This window comes from Histomonas meleagridis (genome assembly GCF_020186115.1).
Source record: "Histomonas meleagridis strain 2922-C6/04-10x chromosome Unknown scaffold_168, whole genome shotgun sequence".
NCBI classification, from domain to species: domain Eukaryota; phylum Parabasalia; order Tritrichomonadida; family Dientamoebidae; genus Histomonas; species Histomonas meleagridis.
The window spans coordinates 1-25,433 of record NW_027150930.1 but is presented as its reverse complement, the minus strand read 5'-3'; the positions used below and the strand labels follow the sequence as shown (position 1 = coordinate 25,433).

General features: G+C 25.7%; 1 protein-coding gene across 1 annotated transcript; it reads right to left on the bottom strand.

Moving 5' to 3' along the window:
- Nucleotides 1–8,667: 8,667 nt before the first annotated feature.
- Nucleotides 8,668–23,329, bottom strand: GO595_010015 (uncharacterized protein; the record flags this gene model as incomplete). Its single annotated transcript, XM_067912647.1, has 2 exons — nt 8,668–20,643; nt 21,212–23,329. The coding sequence occupies 2 exons, from the start codon at nt 23,327–23,329 to the stop codon at nt 8,668–8,670; spliced, it is 14,094 nt and encodes a 4,697-aa protein (XP_067769788.1).
- Nucleotides 23,330–25,433: the final 2,104 nt, after the last annotated feature.

Sequence of the window (25,433 nt, the reverse complement as noted above, 5' to 3'; positions counted from 1 at the left end):
TATTATTTACAATCATGTTCATGTTTTTTATATATATTACAAAATTATAAAAATAAGAAATTCTTTGAAAAGAATTTAATTGATTTACAAAAAATAATTTTTACATATAATACAATGAATGTATTTCAAGATGGTGAATTTAATATATGTATAAATACGATTAGAGATGTTTTTATTGAGATTTTAATTGATGTTTATCCAGAATTAATACATGAATTAATTTTATCATTAGAAGAAAACGCTTTTATTTTTACTGAATTATTAATTAGAATATTGATGAAATCGAAAAAAATTAATTTAACTATATTAAATACTAAACAATTTTTTAATGCTATTTCTATAAATGCATTAAAATTACAACATTTAAATATAGAAGACAAATCCGAATTAGTACAAAAAACTCGAAATTCAATTTTCATATTTATGTCTGAATTAGCATTAAATCCATTAACTTCATATTCCGCAATTTCTAATAGTAAATTTGGATATGGTTATATTCGTTACATATTTGAACAACCATTATCATTATCTGTATTAATTACTGTACGTAATGCATTATCACAAATACATTATGAATCAGGAAAAATTGAATTAAAAACATTATTATTAAATCTTAAAAATTCGATTATATCATGTGTAGTAAACTTTGATGATAATATGTATGAAAGTTTATGTTCAAATATATTAAATAATTTATTATATTCATTTAAACAAAATCCAAAAATTTCATTAATATTTGAGCCATTAATTGAACCATTTTCTAATTATATATTAAAACAACCAAATGAAAAAATGCTTTTAGATATATTAACATTTTATTCTTTTATATCTTCATTAAAAAAGAATTTTGAAATAAATGAAAGTTTATTAAATGCATTATTTAATTGTATTAAATCTGTATATAATGATGAACCAACAACTTTAATTGAATCAAAATTATTTGGTTTATTACGGAGAACTATTTCATCACCATCGAATTCAATGTTTTTGATTTCATTACCTTCTGCTTTACCATTAATTATAGCATCATTTGGTAAATCGAAACGTATTGTCTCGATAATTAAATATATTCAAAGTCTTTGTGATTATTCTGATTATAATCGACGTTTATGTCATGATGGAGATTTAGATTTAATATTATCTAAATTTATATGTATGAAACCAAATGAAAAAATCATAAATTATCGTGGTTGTAAATTTGAATTACAATTTGATAAAGAAACTATTAAAAATATTGTAATACCTTTAATGTCATCTATAATTATCTCTAAATCTAGTAATATTAATTCACATTATTTAGTTGAACGTATTGTTAATGAACAAAATTATCAAATTTGTGATTTATTAGGTAAAGTTATATCGAAATGTCAAAATATTCCATCACCAGTATTTTCATTATGTTATTCTGATTCATTATTTGATGTTAATGGAGTTGATTCAACTGATTTAAATAATAATTTTACAATTCATTTTATGATAAATTTAGATATTCGTTTATTAATGGAAAGTAATGTTCATATAAAAGTTTTAACTTTAATTGATACACATGATAATGAATTAATTCTTTTTATTAATCAAATGACATTATATGCGAAATATGAATCTAATACAACTAGAACAACTGTTGTATTAGTAAAAATTCAAGATTCAAATGTTTGGACACATATAACAATCGTATTTTATTTCCAAGAAAAAAGTATCTTATTACATAATTATCGAAATTTAACAAAATTAAATGATAGTGAATTATGTAATTTTAAGTTTAATGAAGGTCCTGTCCAAGTTATATTTGGAGGAATTGATTATCAAAATCCAATTAGTCCTGAATGGCAAGATCATCAGTTTGGTCGAATTGGTGATTTTCAAATATTTCCATTTGGTTTAAATCATAAAGAAGTCAAAAAATTAATTAAATCTCCATGGAAAATTATGGACAAATGTTTATTCCCTTCAAATGTAATAGTTAATCCTTCACATAATGGTACATATATTATTAATCGAAATAAAGCAATTCAAAAAAATATATTTACTTCTGCTAATACGAAATTAAAAGTTAATGTTTATGATACTTATCCTTCACCTTTATCTATTTTAGATGTAATGGTAAATTGTAATGAATGTAATTTCTTAGCAAAATTCTTTAATCATTTTGAAAATTCGACATTTGGTTATACTTCAATGATATTAGGAATGATTGGACAATTATTTAAGAGAAGTTTAACAACGCAAAAAATGTTTCATTCAATTGATATAATTATTTATAACTTAAATAATCATTCTAAAATGCTTTCATCAGATTTATATTTATCTTTTATTAATGTATTTGATAATATTACTTTTATAGACTTAAAGAAACAATGGTTTGAAACATTTATCTTAAATCCTTTATTATGGTCGAAATGTTCTTCAAATAATTTTTATATTATATTAAAACATTGGAATTCAAATTTAATTGAAACTTATAAAGATATTTTCATCGAATTTTCTTCAACTAATGAATCATATTTTTCAAATTTGTTACATCAATATATGATATTGTTTTGTTTGAAAGAAGATAATTCATCTGAATTTGATTTTAATGATAATAATCAAAAATTATTAAATGAAACTTATACAAATGAAATGATTATTAAATGTGATGATTTATTTATTATGTTACTTTCAAGAGTTGCATTTATTCGATTAACTAAAAATGATATTGAAAATCTATTTTTACAAATTAATAATTGGAAAAATAAAGAAAACTTAGTACGACTATTAAAATTACTTTGTAATATATCTAAACCAATAATAAATGAAATTAAGACATTAGATAAATATTTATTAAATCTTCATAGTTTATTAGGTAATGAAGATATTGATATTATTGAAGGTTGTTTATTATCAATCATAGAATTAACAGGGAATTCATGTATACCACATTTAGTTAGTGCTGGATTTCAATTTAATAATTATTCGAATCAATTTTCGATTTTAAATAGAATGAAAGAACATATTGAAAAGCCAGAAATATTTCCTTTATTATGTATTTTATCATTACATTTAGGTGATAAAACACATGAAATAATTTGTAATACATTTAAAGAAATACAAGAAAAAGAATTAAATGTTAAAACTAATTCATTATGGTTTATATATCCAGTTTTATTATCATTTAAAACTAATTTAGAATATACACAAGATATTTATAAATTTATTTCCTATATTTTATTCTTAGAAAATGATGAAGATAAAATAATTAATGAAATTAATCAAATTTGTTCATTTATTTTCTTGATACGAAATTATTATAACTTTGAAATTAATCATTATTTCTTATTTTTAGAAGAAATTCAACCTTATGTAATTCGAAGTGATTCTATTAAAACATTTAAAGCAATTATAGAAAATGCATTTCATTTTACTTTTTATTCATTCTTTATTAATAAAATTCATCATAATGATTTAATTAAATTATATAATGAGTCAATATTTTATGATAATGATTTTGTTGAATTTGAACCTAAAATTGATCAACAACAACAACTTGACTTAAATATTGAAGATGATAATTTTATAATAAATTTACCCGAAAAAATTAAAGTTAATTCATTACATCAAATGTTTTCTTTAGATTTAGATGAAAATAATAATTGGAAAAATTTGGATGTAGCAAAAATTACTGTTTCTTTAATGATGGCAACTAATAAAACAAATGAATTTTCAAATTATTATAATATTTTCATGAATTATATTGATAAAGAACAAGTTCAAAGTGATATACGTAATAAATTATTCCAAAATTCTGAGCAATTCTTTGAATTTAATAAAAACGAAAGTGAAAACTTAATGAAAAACATGTTAAATAAAATATTTTCTAATATTAAAACTGAATATGAACAAATATATAAAATCATTCATGAAAAATCAACTAATTTTGATACAAAAGCAACAGAAAACTTAACAAATGAATATGAAAATTGTATAAATAAAATCCCTAAAAATATAAATCATGAAATAATATTAAAACGTGATTTCTTATCATGTGGTAATTGTTATTGTTCACCTAAATTCAAAATAAAGAAATATTATAAAAATGAAAATAATTCCGAATTAAATTTAGGAAAAATTAATATAACATATAAAGCAAATGCTAAACTTATAAAATATTCAAAAATAATTGAAATTAAATTCCAAGTAACATCTGATCGATATTTATTAATATATAATCATACTAAAGTAATCAAATTTACGCAAATACAAAACTTATTTTATAAAAGGAAAATGACTGCAATAGAAATATTATTAAACACAGGGAAATCATATTTAATTGATTTTGAATCTACAGAACCAATTAATCGATTAATATTACATCCGAAACCAATAAATGAAATGAGGCAATTTATAATACAGAATTGGTTAAGTAATCAATTCTCTAATTTCGAAACTATAATGTTTTTAAATTTATTATCAGGACGAAGTTATCATGACTCAACAATGTATCCAATATTTCCAAACATATTAACAAATTTCGATGATATTAATTCATTACGTAATAATATTGGAATTATGGAAAAACCCGAATTAAACATATTACCTGAAATCGATGTTAAAGATGCAATTAATAATCATTCAATTTTACCTGTTGACTTTTATACTACTCCTGAACTTATTAATGAAGTACCAGAATGGGCAACGAATTCATTTGATTTTATATATAAATTACGTAAAAATTTGGAGTCGAAATATATTACTGAGAATCTTCATTTATGGTTACAATTAATATTTTCACATGGTTCATTAATGAATCATATTCCAATATTTGATAAACCAATTCAACAAAAGTTTTATAGAACAAATTTCGAGAAATATCTCAAAAAATATGAATTAAAACTTGACGGAAAAGTTATAGTAACATCTTCAAGAATTAATGAAAACAATTTACAAACAATTATTAATGATGGATCAATATTACGTATACAATATGATATTAATGAAGGAGTAAAATCAACAAAAGTTGGTCATTTTAAAGATGTTGATATTCCTCAAAGTATATTTTATAATGAGAATAAGAAAATTGCTTTGTTTTCGAAGGATCAACATAAGTCATTAATATTTGAAAACACTTCAATCATTTCGAATATTACTATGTTTTCTGAGCTTGAGTTAATTGCTTTATGTGATGATAAAATTTTGTTTTGTCCTGACGCTTCGACTATAGCTATAGTTAATGAGAATGAGCCATTAAAAGTTTTATGTAATTCGAATAGTAGAATTATAGCTATTGAAGCAAGTTCTATTTTCAAAATATTTGTGTTCGCAACAATTGATGGGTATTTATATATCCATAACGTTTTAAATGGCGATTTGATTAAGGAAATTAATTTAGGTTATGAAGTTAGAAAAATTTTAATCACATTAAAATGGGGTTTAATTGTGGCTTTCACAATGAGTAATGACGCATTCGTATTAAACGTTAATGGAAACTTAATAAAAAAGGTTCAAATGAAAGAAAAAATTAAAAATTGTTTCCCGTTTTACTCCAAAGAAGCGTTCGATTTCGTGGCGTTCGAAAGTGAATCGCACGTAATAAAATTCTTTGAGGCTGCTAATCCTGAGAAAATTTGGAGGCTTTTGGACCCTGAAGAACATGTGTCATTGGTTGTGTTCGATCCTAAAAAATCATTGTTCACTGTTTTGACGAAACATGGAAAGGTGATACTTATAACACATGATATTCAAGTATAAAAAAGTGTTTAATAAAGCAAAACGAAGATAAATATTTTTATGAAAATAGACATAAATTTTATTTTCAGGGTGAGACAAAAGAGTTTGAAATTTCAAAAAAGTTTTCAATTTTTGCTTTTTATATTATTTTCTTCAAATTAAGCTGCAATTTAGGATTCTTCCTTATTTAATTTCCCAATATTTATGGGTAATTATCACATTGATACCACTTATACCAATTATTGTTAAGGCTAAGGCTACATCAACAATAATCTTTCATTCAAATTCAAACGGATTTAATTCATCAAAACCACCTATTTGGTTTCTTCATATAACGGACATTCATCTCGCAGAGCTCAAACCAACGCTTTATAATTTTGTATTTGACTCTGTGAATAAATCAATTCATACTTTTAAGCCTAAAAAAATTATTAACTCCGGAGACATTGCAGACAATTATGTAAATGATGAATTTCGACCATACATAGCTCAAAATATTTCTGACTGGAATTGTTATCTCAAATTATTATCTGATTTAAATATAACAGATCCAATACACGTTGGCGGTAATCATGATGTCTTTGAAATCATTTCATTTGATTCTAAAAAACATTATGCAAATGGAATTCTTTACAATAAATCAACAGTTCCAGTTCACAAAATTCCATATAATAACGAGGGTTACAATATTACATTTGTAGAACTTAATCCACATACATTTCCAGCTCCTGAAATCCGTTTTACTTGGTGGGTTTATCCAAGATCTAATACTTTGGATATAATCAAAAAAGAACTTTCCGATGATTCTTTGAAGATTGTTATTTGTCATTTTCCAGCACTGATGTGGTATCCATCATTTTCAACGATTCTTAAAAATTCAAATAATGTACGACTTTATTTAGCCGGTCATTTACATCCAAAAACGCCAAAATTTAGACATCACGGAAATGCACTTGAAATCATTGGAACTCCTTTGTTTAGGGATAATCAAATAGGTTTGATAACAGTTGATAATAATGCGATTTCGTATCACCAGTTGACTTTGGATAAAACATGTTATTCTGTAATGACAAATCCAATTCCTGATTATCAAGCAAATAGTTATAATTATTTCAAGGACATAAAAGAAATAAGAGCCATATCATTTTGTCAACAACCACAAAACTTAAAATATCAAATTCAAGATGGTGAAGAGAAAACACTTAAATGCAACAAGAAGCTTGAAGATGGCGTTTTCCTTTGCACCGATACTGTAAACCTATCAAAAGGGACATATGATATGAAATTGATTGGCGATTGGAACGATAGATTCACTTTTACGGTTGGCGACTCGATCGAAAGCTTTAAAGAAGAACCTTATATTGATGAACCTTCGATATCATATCTTACAGGATTTATTATTTCTGTTATCATTATTTTGTTTGTCACTTTTCCAATCAAAATTTTCAAATTTACTGATCAAATTGATGGATGGATTCACAATTCATTTGAAGAAAAATCACATTGGCGTCCATTGATTTTGGGATGTTTTTGTATAATACAAAATCGGATTTCTAGCTTACCGAAATATATTCGATTTTCTTTGTTTTTCTTTGTTCTTTTAATATTTATCTTTCCAATTTCTTTCTTCAAAATCGAAGAAACAACTTCAGCGTTAATGAGTTGGGGAATTGTATCTAATGGAATTTATACATTTAATTTTTATGGCGGTAGATATGCTCTTTATTATTTGTACGAAGTAATAATTCCATTTATTCTTGTCGTTTCTTCTATTTCATTCACAAGGTTAAAATCTTTAATAGTTTTAATAGATTTAATAATTTATTTGATATGTTTAGGAATGTTATTTAATGTTTTGAAACTATTGTGTAACTCTGTGACTATTAAACTTGGGTGTTTGTCGCCATCGTTTATCTTTGTTCCAATTATTATGTGCATAATTTTACTTGTTCATATCATAAAATCATTTGGAAAAAAAGAAAATAAAAATTCGGGTCAATCAATTAATACAGTGAGCAATATGAAAATATCTTAATGATCAAAAGTTCATATAAATAAAATTAATTTTCTTTTCACCATATTTTTTCAAATTATATATAGCTATTCGTTTAGAAATAAATCAATATATTACAAACAAAAGAATTAACAAAACTCGTTGAAACACTTAAGTGAATAAAGGTATTCAATTTTATCACTCAATTAATGAAATCCTACGAAATCTTATAAAATGTTCTGATAAATAATCATAAACGTGCTTCTGTTAACGGTTTTTACTTTTGAATGAATTTAACAGAAAACAAAATAAACATCTCAAAATTCTACCCGTTCCAAAATGAGTTCAACAAATTTCAATTTTCTTCTTATAGGGTTAGGAATCGGACTTGTGATCCTAATTATATCATTTATTTTCATATTTTGTTTCATGTCAGACAACAGAAAATCAAAACAAGATTCATACCAGAAAATAATCCCACCAATCTTTTATACGCAAGGAATAGAAGATCCTCTTCTTCAAAACGACCTTGTAGAAAACCTCAAAGTTCCATAAGTTTAGTAATAAATGTTCTTGTTTGAATTAAATAATTTTTTGATTTTTAATATGTTCACTAACAACAACATCATAATACTCTATAAGCAGTATTTTTGGTCGCTTTTGTGAGATGTAATCACATAGGATTAAAGAATTCCAGTCAATGACATCACTTTGAACCTAACAAGAAACAAATGCACATAAACGTCCTTCAAATATGACAAATTTGGGGTAGTCCATTAAAACGGTCACCTGTTTATTGATCAAGAAACTGTTTTTCACAGAAAAAACCATCGTCATTCTGAAATTCCTATCGTTTGTACACGGATTTTTGATTCTAACAGTAAAGTAACTTAAGATGAGCAAAAATTTTTGTAATGAATTGGAAAAACAAATTTTTTTTTAATTAAATTTTTTACTAAATGTTATTTTCAACCGAGTTCTGCTAATCTCTTTTCAGATTTCTCTAATATAATACGGGCCCTAATTACTCTTGATTCCAATTCGAGTCTCTTTAGCAAGCTGTCCTTTGACGATCCAGCTCTGAATGTGATTACTCCCTTTTCTCTTGCTTCTTCTCTTCTTCTCTTTTGTTCACGTTTATTATTAAGTGCGTTTTCAGCTGATTTCTCCAAAGCGTTTGCATTCTTGCAAATCATCACCACATTTTCTCTGAGTGCTTTAGCTTCTTGCGATTCATTTTGATGTGGTTTTGCGAATTGTTCACCGATTTTCGTTACTGCTTTCATTCTTTCGATGATTAAAGTTTCAGGTTCTTCGATCTTTTTCTCATCAGTTATTTGATTTGATACGTCGATTAATAATTTCATTTGATTTGTTACGTTTTCGGTCATTGATAAATAACTATCAATGCTTTGTTGATTACTGTTATGATCCTTTGTGTATAACACAACATGATTAACAGAGTCACATAATGTCATACCGATTCCTAACATATTTGTAGCATATTCACGACATATACTTGACTTTAATTTCTTGATCTTTGTGTTAAGTAATGATTCCATTGATGATTTAACTTCGATAAGTGGATTTAATACTTTAGTGAACTTAGCGATTTTAGCATTTTGTACTTTCGCTTCTTGTTCTGCAATAGTTAAAACGTTTTGTACTATTTTCTCTGTTTCATTAAGTGCGTTTTGTATGTTGTCACGATATTTAGGTGATTGACCTTCCCAATCGCCACTTAACATGAATTTACTACGTAATTCCTTAAGTAACAAATCAAAGTTCACTGCAATTGTATTACTTGTTGTAGCTAAACCACTTTGGAATTCAAGGTTCATTGATATTGCTGAAACTCTAAGTGTTTGAAGGATTACATTATCTATTGCATCATATACTTGATTCATTGAATCAGCATATTGTCCATTCTTAGAATTAGGGAATAATGCAAAGAATGATTTAATCTTTTGTTGATATACATTAATATAATCCTTTAATTTCTTAATTGCTTCTGGTATCTTAAGTCCAATTGTATCATTAGGTACTGATGGAATTTCATAACGTTTCCTTAACTTCTGTGCACTTTCTAAATCTGGTACAATTGGGACTACATCAGTAAGTTTATTAATGATTAATGTTAAGTTATAGAATGAATCACTTAAGTTAATGAAATCAAATGTTAAATCAAATAAAGCAGAATCTTTCATATTAATTGTTGGGTTCTTAGCTTTAGACTTAAATTGTCCATATTGTGACTTAATATTATTAAATAGTTCATTAAAATCATTTGCAGCATTCTTATCTGTGTTAAGTTTTAATAATGTTTGTGATTTATTTTCTAAATCTTTCATGAATTTATCAAGTTTTTGTATTTGTGATGTAAAGAATATATCAAATGTTTCAGGTATTTTAGATACTGCTCTAGCTGTAATAGTAGATGAAAGTAATTTAATGAAATCAGATTGAATATGAATAAATTCTAATTTAGATGTATTAATTGGTGTTGTAGGTTTAGTTGTATATGATGGTGTTTTAGTATCTTCCATAATATCCATCATAGAATCAAACATTCTATTAAATGAGCGTGTAGAACGACGTATTGATGTAGAAGATACAGCAGAAGTCTTAAGATAATCAAGCATTGAACGAATAGATATCATTGATGAATCAAATATTCGAACACAATCATTATAAATTGATTGATTTTGACATGATGTAATATTTAATCCTTGGAATATTGCTGCAATAGAATTAGAGATTAACTCTATAATACTTGCAATAGAATTAGTCTTCTCAACTTTATTCCTATTTTGTACTGAATCAATTAATTTCTTAGTTGAATGACTAATGCCTTGAATAGAAGTAGATATAACTTTTTGTACTTCTGGTGCTGTCTTAATCTTTTCGATTAATTCATATGGATTCTTAGTTTCTTTATTAATGATTGTTATTAAATCTTTACGTAAGTCAGTCATAGCTGTTTGTAATTCAGTACTAAGTTTACCATGAATTGCATATGATTTTTCTACTAATGGTATAATCTTTTGAATCTTTGGTTCAATAGATTTAAGATATGAATTATTTGTACCAAATGATAATGAATAAATATCAAGTCCTTTATAATGTATAATTTCTTTGTTAAGTAAATCAATGTCTTGATTTTGTATTGCTTTAGCCATTGAAGCTAAACAATTAATACAATGTGCAACTGGATCTTCATCTTTTCTTTCTACAATTGCTGAATCAATGTTTTGGAACATTGATAATAAATTAGCTAATGTCTTTCTAAAGTTAGATGAAGTTTCTGGTGTAGTCTTCATACAAGAAGTATTTTGAAGTGTTTCAATTGATGATAATATGTTTAATGGATTTAATTTAAGTTGTGATTTAACTTGAGGTTTAAGTGTTGATGAATATCTTGCATAAGAAGCTACAAGTTGTGGAGCAATTTCAACTAATTTACGTAAATCATTTGAATATGAAGTAGATTTAGAATCATAAATAGATGTAATAATATTTAATGCTTCTGTATTTTCTGTAACTAAAATAGATTTAACTTCTTCTGGTGGAATACTATACATAGTTGGTACTATTGTAATAAATCCTTGATAAGCTGAAGCAATTCTTGATGCATTTTGTCGTTCACTTGGGATTTTAACATCCATAATTGGTCCAATTAAAATATCATCATAATTAATTGACTTATCAAAGAATGAAGATAATTCAGTAATATCATCTTTCTCTAATGATTCAACAATATTAACATTTGTTGGTGTAATTGTATCAATTAAATTAGTTAATATTGTAAGTCCTCTTGCATTAGTTTCTTTAGTTTGTTTAGAATATGTATGAATTACATCTTCAACTGAAGTATTAATTGTAATTAATGACTTTAACATATCTTGATAATCTATAACTTCAACTTGTGTAAATGGATCTGAAATTGCTGATTCATAAGAAGAAGTATTATGTACAAATTCATCAATACCTTTAATTCCCTTTAATTGTTTAAGTTTAACTTCTTCTAATTTCTCACTTACACAAATCCTTGTAAATTGTTCATCAACTAATTTAGAAGCTGCTTTAACTTTAGTTTGTGAAAGTGGTTTAAGTGGTGTTAATAATTGTAATGATGAAGTTAATTGTGGTTTTTGATCTTCAATCAATTGTTCAGTAGATTTAACAATTGTAGTTTGTAAATTACTTGTAACATTTGATAATGTAATTCCTTTAAGTTGTGCATCTTTAGATTCTTTAGAATTATTTGTAGTCATTTGTTGTAACATTAATTGTTCAACAATTAATTGATCTTTCTTAGTATGTTCTAAAATATTATTTAATTTAGAATTATCATTAATAACTTTAACTTGTTCAATTAATGAAGAAGATAACTTAGGTATATCATTAGGTTTAATTTCTTTAAGTGCATTTTCAACATCTGAATCATTAATCGATGAAAGTATTGGACTTAAATCATTACGTGCTTCCATTAATTTAATTAGATTTGATTGTACTCCTTTAATAACAATACTTTCTTGAAGTTCTTTAATCTTCTTTTCAATTTGATCTAATTTTTCAATTTGTGGTAAATCTTTTGTAGATACAGATACTATACCTATACCTGGTTGACGTTGAATTAAAGCAGCCATATCAAATACACGTGATTCTTTTTGTAATAATTCATTCATATATGGATCGAATTTAGTTAATTTAGAAGTTTCTGTAATAAGTAATGAATAAATTCTTTGTTGTTCTTCTTTAGTTAAATTAGAAATTAATTCTGTTGTAGATGAAATATTTGTAGAAGATAAATCAATTAAACGTTCTAATAATGAACGAGTAATTTCTAATTGATCAGAAGTAAATGAAGGTTTAGCACTTAAAACTTGTTGACATAATGTTGGATTAATAGTATCAAATGTATTAATTAAATTCTTAATTTGTTCAATTCTATTAAGATTTAATAATTTAGAATTACTCTTCTCATAACTATTTATGACTTGTGAATCAGTAAGTGGTTTAATACCATCTAAAGATTTAGTTGAATTCCTAAGTAATGAATTTTGTTGTGTTTGTAATTCAGTGAATAATTCATTCATTGAGTTATTTAATTCAACTGTTCGTTGTAATCCACCACAATATTTGTATAATAATTCTGGATTTGATAAGATTCCTTTAATTACAGAAAGAATTTGTTGTTGTTCAAGTAAATCATTTGAAGAAAGTGATTTAGAAACCTTTGATGGATCCATAAATTGTGTAATTAATGAATTCATATGTGTAGAAACTTGTGAAGCTTTTAATGATTCAGCATTCATAGGTTGATTTAATTTAGTTGTAACTTGTGAAGAATTATTATTAGAAATTAATTGTTTTTGTTGAATATCAGAAATCTTTTGCATTAAAGTTAATCTACTAAGTAAATCATAAGCAAATTGTTGAGCTTCTAATATATCTGATGGATTAACATAATAATTTAATTTCGATATTTCTGGATTTTCTTTAATAATTTCTTGTTGTAATAAGTTTAATGATGCAAAAATAGCTGTTTGTGATACATCATCAATACCAGCTTCAGATGTCATTATATATTTACCATAATCACCAATTAATAATTTTAATGAATGTTGTAAAATCCTTTGTTGAATAATAATTTGTTCTGGTAATAAATTCTTTTGGAATGCATTTAATAATTCTGGTGAAGATACTAAATTAATTTGTTTAAGAATATTTTGTTGTTGTTCTAATAATTGATGTGGTGTAATTGGTGAACTAAGTAATTGTAAACCTTCTGGTGATTGTACAAATTTGAATAAATCTGGAATATTAACTGATAATTGTTGTTGAATAGTAATTAATTGATTAATTAATGATAATTGTGAATAACCACGTTGAAGTGAAGCGTTTAAGTCATCTGTTTTAATTGATACTTTAGGCATTCCATTAGTTTGAAGCTTTTCTAATATTGTCTTAAATAATTGATTATGAATTTCATTAGTTTGTTCTACATGTGATTGGATTGATAAATCAACATTACGTTCAATTGCTTGTGATAAATTATGTGTTAATAATAATTGTTGTGGTAATATTTGATCTGGTGTTAAACGTGATTGTAATTTATGTAATTCTGATGAAGAAGATAATGCTTCAAATTGTTGTTGAATAGAATGAATTGATGAATTAGCTTGATCAGATGTAATATTAGTAATTGGTAATATTTTAGAATTTAATGATGATATTGATTTAATTACATCTGGGAATTCTGAGATTTGTTGTTGTTGTAATTGTGAAATACGTTGTGATAACATTGTACGTTCTACTTGTGATAATGTAACATTTTGTTTATCTGAAGTTACTTCTTCAACATTTGATATTAATTGTCCTAATTTAGATAATAAATCATTTAATTGATTTGGATCGATTGACATCATTGGATCAGATGACTTTTGACTTATTGAATTTAATGCAATAGAATGTAATGAAAATTGATATGGTTTACCATTAGAAAGTTTAATTTCTAATTTAGGATTAAATTTATTATTATCAGAAGAACGTTGTTCATTACTTAATTTAGGTATAGAAGCTAATAATTTCTCTAATATCTTAGCTGCTTCTTTAACTAAACTTAAAGCTTCTGGATCAGATATCATATTAAGGAATGAATCTAAATCTAAAATTATATCATCTTCAATACTATTATAATCAATTGGAATTGATTTCTCCATTAATAATTGTGATTCACTTAACATCTTATTTAATTCATTAATATTAATTTGGATTTTAGTGATGTCATTAGTTTCATAAATCTCTTTAACCATATCATTTGCTTTAGAAGATTTATCATAAACTTCTTTAACAGGTACTTTCTTTTCGATAGCATTAATTAAATTAAGTAATAATGAAGAAATCTTTGCACTACCTAAAGCAAATTCAACTTGTATATCATTAGGATTAGTATTAATAATTGTATTAATATGATTAGTAGATTTAATAGATGTACATAATGAAGAAATTACATTAGAACGTAATCCTTGATTAGTTAAATTAAGTACTGGATTTTGCCAATTCTTTATAATTGGTCGAATTCTTTCAAGTGCTTTAACATGTTCATTTAATAATTTCTTATTATCTGAATCAGGTACAACTTTAGTTATTTGTGGATATATATCAGTCAAATAATTAATTGTAAGTTTAGCTAAATCTGAAATTGTAGGCATATCATATCTAAAACCTCTTTCTTTAAACTTAAGATTTGATACTGCTTTACGTATAAATATTGATAATTGTGGAGGTAATTTATGTGTTTTATCATTAGTTAATAAATCTTCAGAAATTACTGTGATTTGATCTAAATGTGATTGGAAATAAGCCATCATAGATAAATCAGATTGGAATACCCAATCACTAAATTCTTTACCACAATCTTGTAAAGGTTGTACAATAGGTTTAAGTGTAGGAATTAATGTAACTTTACTTAATAATAATTGTAATGAATCATCAATATTATGCATTGGTTGGAAATTAAATACTGCTGTAGGTAATGATTGACATTGTAATATTAATGTAGTATCTGAATGTTTAATAGCATTTTGTAATTTAGTTAAATAGAATTTAGTTTCATCATCAAACATATTCGAATATTGTTCAATTCTTTGTTCTAAAAATTCTAATGATTTCTCTAATTGAATTAATTGTAATGCTGTTCTAACAGAAGTTTTAACAACTAATTTCTCATAAAGATCATTAGCTAAAACTGTTGAACTACATGAAATTACTGTTCTTAATGAATCAGATAATCGAATTAATTCATGACGTGGCATTATAGGCATTATTAAACCTGCTGCAGTAGAAATATAAATTGGAACTTGATCTTGATGATCAAGAATAAATCCTAAGTTATCAGAAAGATTTTCAAATAAATCGGGTTCAACTTCATTATTCTTTGATTCTAAAGCAGCAAATGTTTGATCTGCTAATTCTTTAATAGCTTTATCAGATAATATTGGATTCTTAAGGACTATAGCATCAGAATATTTAATTTGTACCTTTTGTAATGATGTATATTCACTTAATAAATCAAATAATTTATTAAGATCAACTAAATAAGCTTCATGACTTGGATTTTCTTGTAAATAAGGTAATAATAATGAAGTTGCTTGATATAATTCATCAAGTGTCATTTGAAGTTTTCTAAGTTGAGCTTCAGGGATTATGGCTATAGCTCTATCAACTGTAGTATCAAATGATTTAGAATATTCATATAATGTATTATTAGATACAACATCATCACGTTGTAAGAATTGACGTGATTGAGGTTGAATCTTCTTAAGTAATGGTAATACAGCATTAATAAATTCTTTAGCTTTAACTTTATCAAGATGTGGATTTTCTAATATATGTAAGATAGTATTAATATTATCATTAACTATTCTAGTATTTCTACCAATATAAGGATCATGAACTATTGGTGATATTAATTCTGATGATGATATAATTGATTGCATCTTTTCTTTCAATTCTGAAAGTATTTTCTTTAATTCATCTTCATTAAAATCTGGTTTAAATGATGAAGATTTAATTGCGCCAAGTTGTTGTTCAATATCTTTAGCAAGTTTTAATGCATTAGGTCTATCTAATAATGTATTAGCTTCAATTAATTCTTTATAGAATTGACGTAATGATTCAATTTGTGCTCCAAGTTTAGGTACTGAAGAAGATAATTCTTCACTAAGTTCAACTTTAGTAAATTTAGTTGGATCACTCTTAGGTCTTTCTAAACCTGGTAATTGTCTAATACAATTAATTGTAGCAAGTGCAGCTTCTGCATGTTTACCTAATAATTTAGCTAAATCTTCAATTTCTTTAGGTATTAAACTCTTTCTTAAATCCATTGGTATTTGAGAATATTTCTCTAATAATTTAAGTATAATATTTTTATCATCATTAGCTACATGAATATTATATTTAGGATCTTTAGAATGATCTTGTAATTCTTGATATGAAGTTGTACCAAATTCGATCCAATCTTGTAATGCATTATAAGCAATTTGATTTTGTTTAACTTTAGGATTATTAGAATGATTCTTAAATGATGTTAAACATTCATTTAATATTGGTAAATAATTCTTAATTAAATCTTTGCAATCTTCTAATGTTGGTTTAACTTCTTCTAATATCTTTGTTAATGAATCTGATAATGCACTTAAATGATCTTGATGAACTTTATTATTTCTAAAGTCATTAATTTGGGGTAATGTTGGTATCATTATACCTAATTCTTTTTGAAGTTTAGTAGCAAATTTATAAAGACTCATATCTGGTTTATTTGATAAAGCACGTAAATGTTTAATAATATTTTCATTATCTTGAATAGACTTATTAAAGATATTCTTAATTCCTTCATTATTTTGAACTGCTGGTGATTTGTTTAATTCATTTAATGAACTTTGGAAATCTAATAATGACTTTAATAATGAATCAACCATATTCTTTGTAGGTAATTTTCTAAATGGTTGACATTTAGCTTTTTGTATTGATTGTAATGCATCAATAGCAGAAGTTAATAGATGATTAGTCATTTGTTCAAGTTGTAAATTAGAAGTTAAATCAGAAACTTTACGTGAAGCAGGTTGAATACGTTCAACAATTTGTTTAAGTTTTGATATAACCGAAGTAGCATTAGCAATAATATCATTAGCAAAAGGTCTTTCATGTAATTCACCTCTAGTTTCAACTTGTGTCAAATAATTATTTCTTAATTGTACACCTTGGAATTCAAGTTTTTCATGTAATTCATTATTAGCTTTAATATAAGGATTTTCTGAATTAATAGCAAGTAAGTTTAATACACGTGCAGTATCAACTTGTAATCGTTGGAATTTCTTTAAGTGATCTAAATGTGAAAATTCTTCGGATATTGGTGATTCACATAAAGTAGATTTAACATTAGTAATCAAACGTTCATATAAAACTGGATAAGTAGGATCTAATGTTAACTTATGTAAATCATTTAATAAACCATTAATTTCAGGTAATATATCATGAATTCTTAAGACAACTTGTTGTGCACGATATATACATTGACCACTTGTAGGATTTTCTTTGAATTTAGGCATTATTTTATCGATCATATTATTAAGATCTTTAATTTTATTAAGTGTAGCACCAAATGAAGTACGTTGTGAATCTGTTAATTTTAATACTATTTCTGGTGGTAATGAAGCATAACGATTCCAAATTGTAGTTAAATCATCTGATATACGTTGTACATTTTCAGGTGTAACATTAATTGAAGATAATGAATAAGCTACTCTTGTTAAATAAGGTATTGTTTGAGTAAATCTTTGTAAATCGATTGGATTACATTTAACTTTATTCATTTGTGCTATTACTAATTCATAAGTTTGCATAGTATTTTGTAATGCTTCAAGTGCTTTAGTACGACTTTCATCATTTAATGCATCAATATTTAAGTTTTCATAAGTAATTTGAATTGCTTCTGTATCTTTTTCTAATTGTTTAGCTTTAGTACGGAATAAGTTTTGTAATACTTTATTAGAACTTAATGTAGATGAATCAACAAATTGTGTTAAGAATTTAGAATTATCTATAAGTGTTGGTAAAATTGTTTGTATTGGTCTATGATCACCTGGATAATATTGATAGAATTGTGTTCTTCTATCTTGTTTATAATTATTTAATACATCTGACTTCAAAAGTTTTTCTAATGAATTAACTAAATCATTATATAATTTTTCTAATTCTGGTAAATTAACACCTTTTTCTTTAGCTTTAGCTAACATTGAACCTATAGTTGTAGATTGTTTTAATATATCATTTAATTGTGGAATTAAATGTTTCCTAATCATTTCTGGATTACCATTAGACTTTAATAAATTAGAAGCAATTTGTGTTAAAGTAGAAGATGATAAACCTAATGAACGAATAATAGAATTAGCATCTTCAATATATTTAGCATACATTGGATAATTTTGTTGTAATGAAGAAATTAATTTTTCTTGTAAATCAGAAATATTTAATAAAGCATTAGCTAAACATTGATCTTCTCTAGAAGTAGCAAGTTTAAGTAATCTATCATTAACAAATGAATCAGCCAAATTAAGTTTAAGTTCATTAACTTTCTTAGTGATATGTGCTTTAGCATCATTAACTTTCTTTTTAAGTTCATCCATTTGACTCTTAATTTCTGATATATAAGGAGTAATATCCATATCAGCAAGTGCAATTTCTTGAACTTTCTTACGTAATGAATTTAATGAATCTAATAAAGGAAGGAAATATTGTTTAGTTTCATCATCACATTCATCTAATAAATTCTTAAGTTGATTATACATGAAATCCAATTGTCTATATAAATCATTAGGATCTTTATCATTTAATCCTCCATCTAATATATTTAAGTTTTCTAAAAATCCATCTAATAAATTATCAACACGTTGTAATTGTAATCCATCACCAAATAATCTCCAATTTAATCCATCTTTATCTTGATCATTACCATTACCATAATTATATAAGTCATCATCTGCTAAATCACCTGATCTAAGTAACATATCATCAACTCGACTATCAATTTCATCATCATCTCTTAAATTAAATGCATCTCTATCAAGTAAGTCTAATACTTCATCAAATCCTCCATTAATATCATCAAGTTGAATATCAAGGAAGTTCGGGAAATCTTTAAATTCTTCAATATTAAATAATTCAATTAAGTCATTAATAAATGAAAAGATTTCACGTGAATGTTCTTCTGATTCTACTTCGATATGACAATAAATACCATTTTCATCATTATATGTAATTTCAACTGTATCTTCATGTCTATTAAATGAATTAATCTTTCTCCACATAATTAATGAATATTGCTTTTGTTTATTAGCATTTTGAATTGTAATTGAATAAGGTGAAAGTGATATTAAACATTCTTTTCGAGCTTTCTTATCAACATTAATTACATCAGTATAATAACATTTATAAGTTTCTGATCCATAACCTGTTAAATTATTTGCTAAAATAATATAACGAATCATTGAATTAATTGGTAACATTGGTACTATTAAATTAGCTTCTGCTTTAAATCTACGTAATGTATCATCATGAACAGTAATATTCTTTGGTAATAATTGTGTTAATTCTTCAATTGTCATTTTATTTGCTTGAATTGATACTTCTGATTGTTGAGAAGATTCTGCATATAAACTTAATATAGCTAATTCAAATGCTTGTTCTTCAGTCATTGTCATTATACCTGATAAAGCCATTTGTTTAACATCTTTATAACCATTTAATAATGTTTGATAATTACGTAATAAATTCATTGAGAATAATAAGAATCTACGTTTAAGTAATACTTCTACATAATTTGGTGTAGTTAAAAGTATATTATATTTGAAATCTAATGGTCTTCTTTCACCTCTTAATACTTCATATAATGTATAACCTAAATGTGAACCTAAATTGAAATAATTTGCTAACCTTTGACATTGTGTAAAGATATCAACTTTAATTTCTAATTCAAGTTCTGCTACTCTATGAATTGTAGTAATTACTTGAACAACTGGTGTATATTCTACTACAAATAAATGTGCTTCATTTACAGGTGAAACTGATGCTAATGTTTGATCACTTTCAATAAATTTATAATCATTATCTTTTTCAAATTTCTTTCTTTGATTTGCTACCATTAATATATAAGCTTTCTTATGTTGAATTGTTAAATCATATAAACCTACTTTAGCAAGTTCAACTGGAGTTAAATCTTTAGAAATTTGATATATATTTGGAGATGGATGATCTAATTGTCTTTCAACATAAATTGGCATTGCATTATTTTGATTCTTTTCTAATACACTATACATTTCTGCACTACTTCTAGATTTTTGTATCATATCATGTTCTTCTAAACCTGGAAGCCAGAATTTCTTATAAGAATCTAATAATTTAATAATTTTAATTGAACTTTGAGATTCAATTATTAATGTTTGAGTTGAACCACCTTCTTCAGTAACATGAAGGAATAATTTATTTTTAATTAGTGTTGCACTAACTACATTCTTATAATCTATTTTAGCATAATCAGTTTGAGTACTTGGATCATAAATATGTACACCTAAAGGTCCTATTGCAATATTTACACGTAATAATTTCTTTTGTTTTTTAGCAGATTTTGAATCAACCTCAGATTTTTCTTCAAGTTTACCAGAATAAATTTCACAACCAAAATGATTTAACATTCGAGCAGTAAAGATATATTTCATAATTGCTTGATGTTGTAAGAATTGACCTGAATAACTTGTAATAAGTTCTTTAATCTTATTAAATATTTTATGTTTAAGTTTATAATTTGATGGTAAAAAGTTCAGCAATATTATCAATTTGTATATTAGCAGCTTCTTCTGGTGAAGGATAAAGTGTTAATGCATGATAAACAGCTAATTCAATAGCAGTATTATCATTAATTTCTGGTATACCACTTAATATATTTCGGACTACATCAGGGAATATTTGTAATGATGTATAAGGTGAAGTAATATCTTCTTTTGTAAATAAGAAAACTCTTCTTCTAAATGTCATCTTATCGAAATCTAATACTTGTTCAGGAACAGTCCTAGCTAAATCTAATGCAAATTCACCTTCTTCATCTCTAGCATATAAAGTATAACCTAATGGGAAGTCTACATACATCTTAAAAGCAATTTCATCAATTAATTGTTCAACTGTCTTTTCAATATTAATTAACATTTGTCGATCAAATGTATCTGTATGAATTTGAACTGGCATATAAGTATAATATAAATGAATTGTAACTCCATCAAATGGATTTAATGCACCTAATACTACATCATCTGTAACCCAACGGAAATCATCATCCGAAATTCTAAGTAATGCTGAATATTGACCTGTTGGATCTAATCCTAAGAATTGACAAGCTTTACGTATAACTTCTTTACCTGTATCTCTTTTATCATAAAGATGTCTTTGTGCATTATCAAAGTCTTGACAAAAGACTGTAATCATTTCTACTCCATGTGCACCTGGATTTTCATCGATATCTTGAATCTTTTGCATTAATATTTGACGATGAAGATTCAAATAACTTAAAATTAATGAAGCAATTTCTTCTGCTCGTTCAGATTCAATGTTACAATAACCTGCTGTAAATTCTTCTGTACAATATTTAATTGATAATTCAATACCAAATGTTTCAAGTTTAATGAATTTTTGATATGGCACATTAACTAATACATTCTTTCTATTTTCATCCATAACAAATACTTTATAAGGTCCACAAAATAGGATAACATTAGTTCTTGTAGTATGTCCATTCTTTTCTTCAACAAGAATAACTTGAAATTCTTCACAACCAAATTGTGGTAATGAACGAGCCTTTTGTATATATTTAATCATTGCATTAATTTTACCTTCAACTGGTATAGTATTTAAGAATTCATTGATCTTATTTTTACCTGTCTTATAATTAACTTTCATATTAACAGGTAAATATGCTGGAAAACTATTTTCATTTGGTATAGTTGTAGGTGTTAAAACTGCAGGTCCATCAGCTATTAAAGCATAATACATTAATTCTAATGCATCATCTTGACTTATTGCAACTTTTCCTGATAATATTAATTCACGTACATCACAAAATGCTTGATAAATTGACGTAGGATCTTCAAGATCATGTTTTGTAATAATGAAGAATCTTCTTCTAAATTCTAATTCTGAATAACGTGTAGCTTGTTCAGGAATTGATATACTTGTATCTAAAGGTTTTGATGGTTGACCTTCTACAGGTAAATATAATGTAAAACCTAATGAATGTTTTAATCCATTACCTTTAGCTACTATTGGTAATAATTCTTCAACTTTCTTAACAATTGGTAATATCATCATTTTAGTTTTACCCATTGAGAAATGTATTCTAATTTTTGGAAATGCTTCAATTACAAATAATATTGTACCACGATAAGGATTAGCAGATGCTAAAGTTTGATCATTTAATACCCATTTATAAGATTCCTTTAATATCCATAATAATATTGCATATTCAATCTTAGGATCAAGTTTCATAATTGGTACAAGTGTATCTGCTACTTCTTTACCTGTTCGAATAGTTTCTAACCAAACCTTTGGTAAATTAACTCTCTTTTCTAAATCAGAAGAAACATAAAAATCAAGCATTGCTTGACGAACAATACCGTTTTCATCAACAAATCCACCACGTAATCTTTTAATTGTATCTTCTTGTTCTTTTCTTTGTTCTCTTTGTTTAGCAAGCATTAAATCACGAATAATTTTAATGTTATAATTTAATAACATTAATACTGTATCAATTTCTCTTAATTTGAATTCAATTGATATAATCTTTGATGTCTTAGAATTAACAAATTTTAATACAAGTTTATGACCCATTGATTGAAAACCTACAATAAATCTATAAGTAATAGCATAAAGTGGTTCTTTTTGATTTGCTAATATAATATAAATTGTCATTGGACCTATAGCTAATGTTGCACCATAAGTTCGAGAATTTACTCCTTGTGTAACTTCTGTCATTAAACCTTGGAATCTTTCTTCACCAAAACCTGGTAATTTACGTACCATACCTAAATAAAGTTTAGCAGCAATAATTCTTTCTGTTGGAGGATATTGATCTAAAATGATTTCTTAAATTTAGCTTCAAATTTCTTATCAACTTTAATATATGGAGGTATTAATTGATCAAATTCAAATACTTTTCTTTGTTTAATTTCATTTGGATCTTTAGCTGTACCATATAAAAAGAGAATTGCTAATTCAATTGCTTGTTCTTCACTAATTCTAACAAGTCCATTTGGATCTATTAATTTTCTCGACAATCATTAAGTGCAGTAAAAATAGCTCTAGCAGTTTGAAGTACTTCACCAGATAAAATATAAAATCGACGACTGAATACTACTTGAACATAAGAAGTACATTGTTCAGGGATAGAGAATCTTGTATCTAATGGTCGAGGATTCTTTTTTTCATCTTCTAATGAATAAAGTGTATAACCTGCAATATTAGGTAATGCTAATTTTTCGAAAAGTATTGGTGTAATTTCTTCAATTTTCTTAGTAATATCTAATAATAATGTTTTAGTACTACCATCTGTGAATAAGATTCTCATTGGTCGTTTGTTCTTAAGAATATATACTGTCATCCCATCTTGAATATTTGCTAAACTTAATATCATATCATTAGTAATCCAACGATATGACTTCTTCATTAATTTAATCAAAACAACATTTTGTTCATCATGTGGAATACTTAAATATTGTTCTGCATATTGTAAAAGTGTTTTACCAGTGAATTTAGAATCATAATCAAATGATTTAGGATCTTCATTAGTCAAATATGTTGTAGTGAATAATGTTATCTTACTTCTTGGATCAATTGGTGCTACATCTTCACCAAATTCTGCCGCTCTAGCTTTAGCTCTTTCAATAAGAATTTGTTTTGAAACATCCGAATATTCTTCAATTAATGCTTTCATCTTTAAAACTTTTGATGAATGAAATACATATTTTCCTATTTTACCTAATGATTTCATAATCGAAAATTGTATTTCTAATTGATGGGATAACATATTTAATGAAACAATCTTTGAAATTGAAATTCTTTCTTCTAATAAACCACTCTTTGGATTAACTAATGTAATAGATAATGGTGAAATATTAACAATCATTTCTACAACTGTCTTCTTATCTTGGAATTTAAGTTCAACTTTAACTCCTTCGAATTTCTTTGTAGCAAATCCTTGTAATGTACGTACTTTTTGGATAAACTTACGACAGCCATTAAATTGATCAAGTTGTCCAATAGTTTCAGAAAGTGATTTAACTTTTGAACCAATGTTTTTAGAATCTTTATAACCTTTTGGTAAACGTTTAGATTGATCATCATCTAATTGACTGAAATTAGGTTTACCATTATCAGATTCTGCATATAATTGATATAAAACAATTTCTGCTGCTTCATCTTCAGTAAGTTCAATTTTATTTTTAACAAATTCATTAAATGCATCTTTATATGCAATTTTTGTAGTTTCAAGAGTTGATAAATCTTCTCTTGAAAATAGGAAATATTTACGTAAGAAATAAATATCTTTAATTGATTTTGTTTGTTGAGGAATTGATAAATCACGATTTAATGGTTGTGTTTTCTTATCTTTAATTGAACAAAGTGTATAACCATGATAATTCTCAATCTTAAAACTTGCTGCAACATCTTTAACTAATTCAGAAACAGTTTTCGTTAAATCTAAATTAAGTGGTATTGAATGTGATATTGCAGAATGAACTCGAATTTGTCGTTCTCTTTTGAAGACATATAATGTCATTCCATTAAATGGATTATAATCTTCAAGATAATTTGTTTCCCCAAACCATCGACGATCATCATTACCATATTGAAGAAGAAGGGCATAACGACCATCTTTGTTAAGTCCAAGATGACGAAGAGCTGCAGCAAGCATATCATCAAATGAATATGATAGATTATATTGACATTGTTTCGGATTTTCTGTGCTGAAACCATTGCTTGTATAGATGTTGACGGATTTGTCTTTCTCATTGGTGGGTTCTTGGGTTTCACCTTCGATAAATGTAAAATCTGATGCACGAAGACCACCAAAATTGTTGGTAGCAAAATCAGCTACACCCGTGTCAATGTGAATATCAAATTCTCC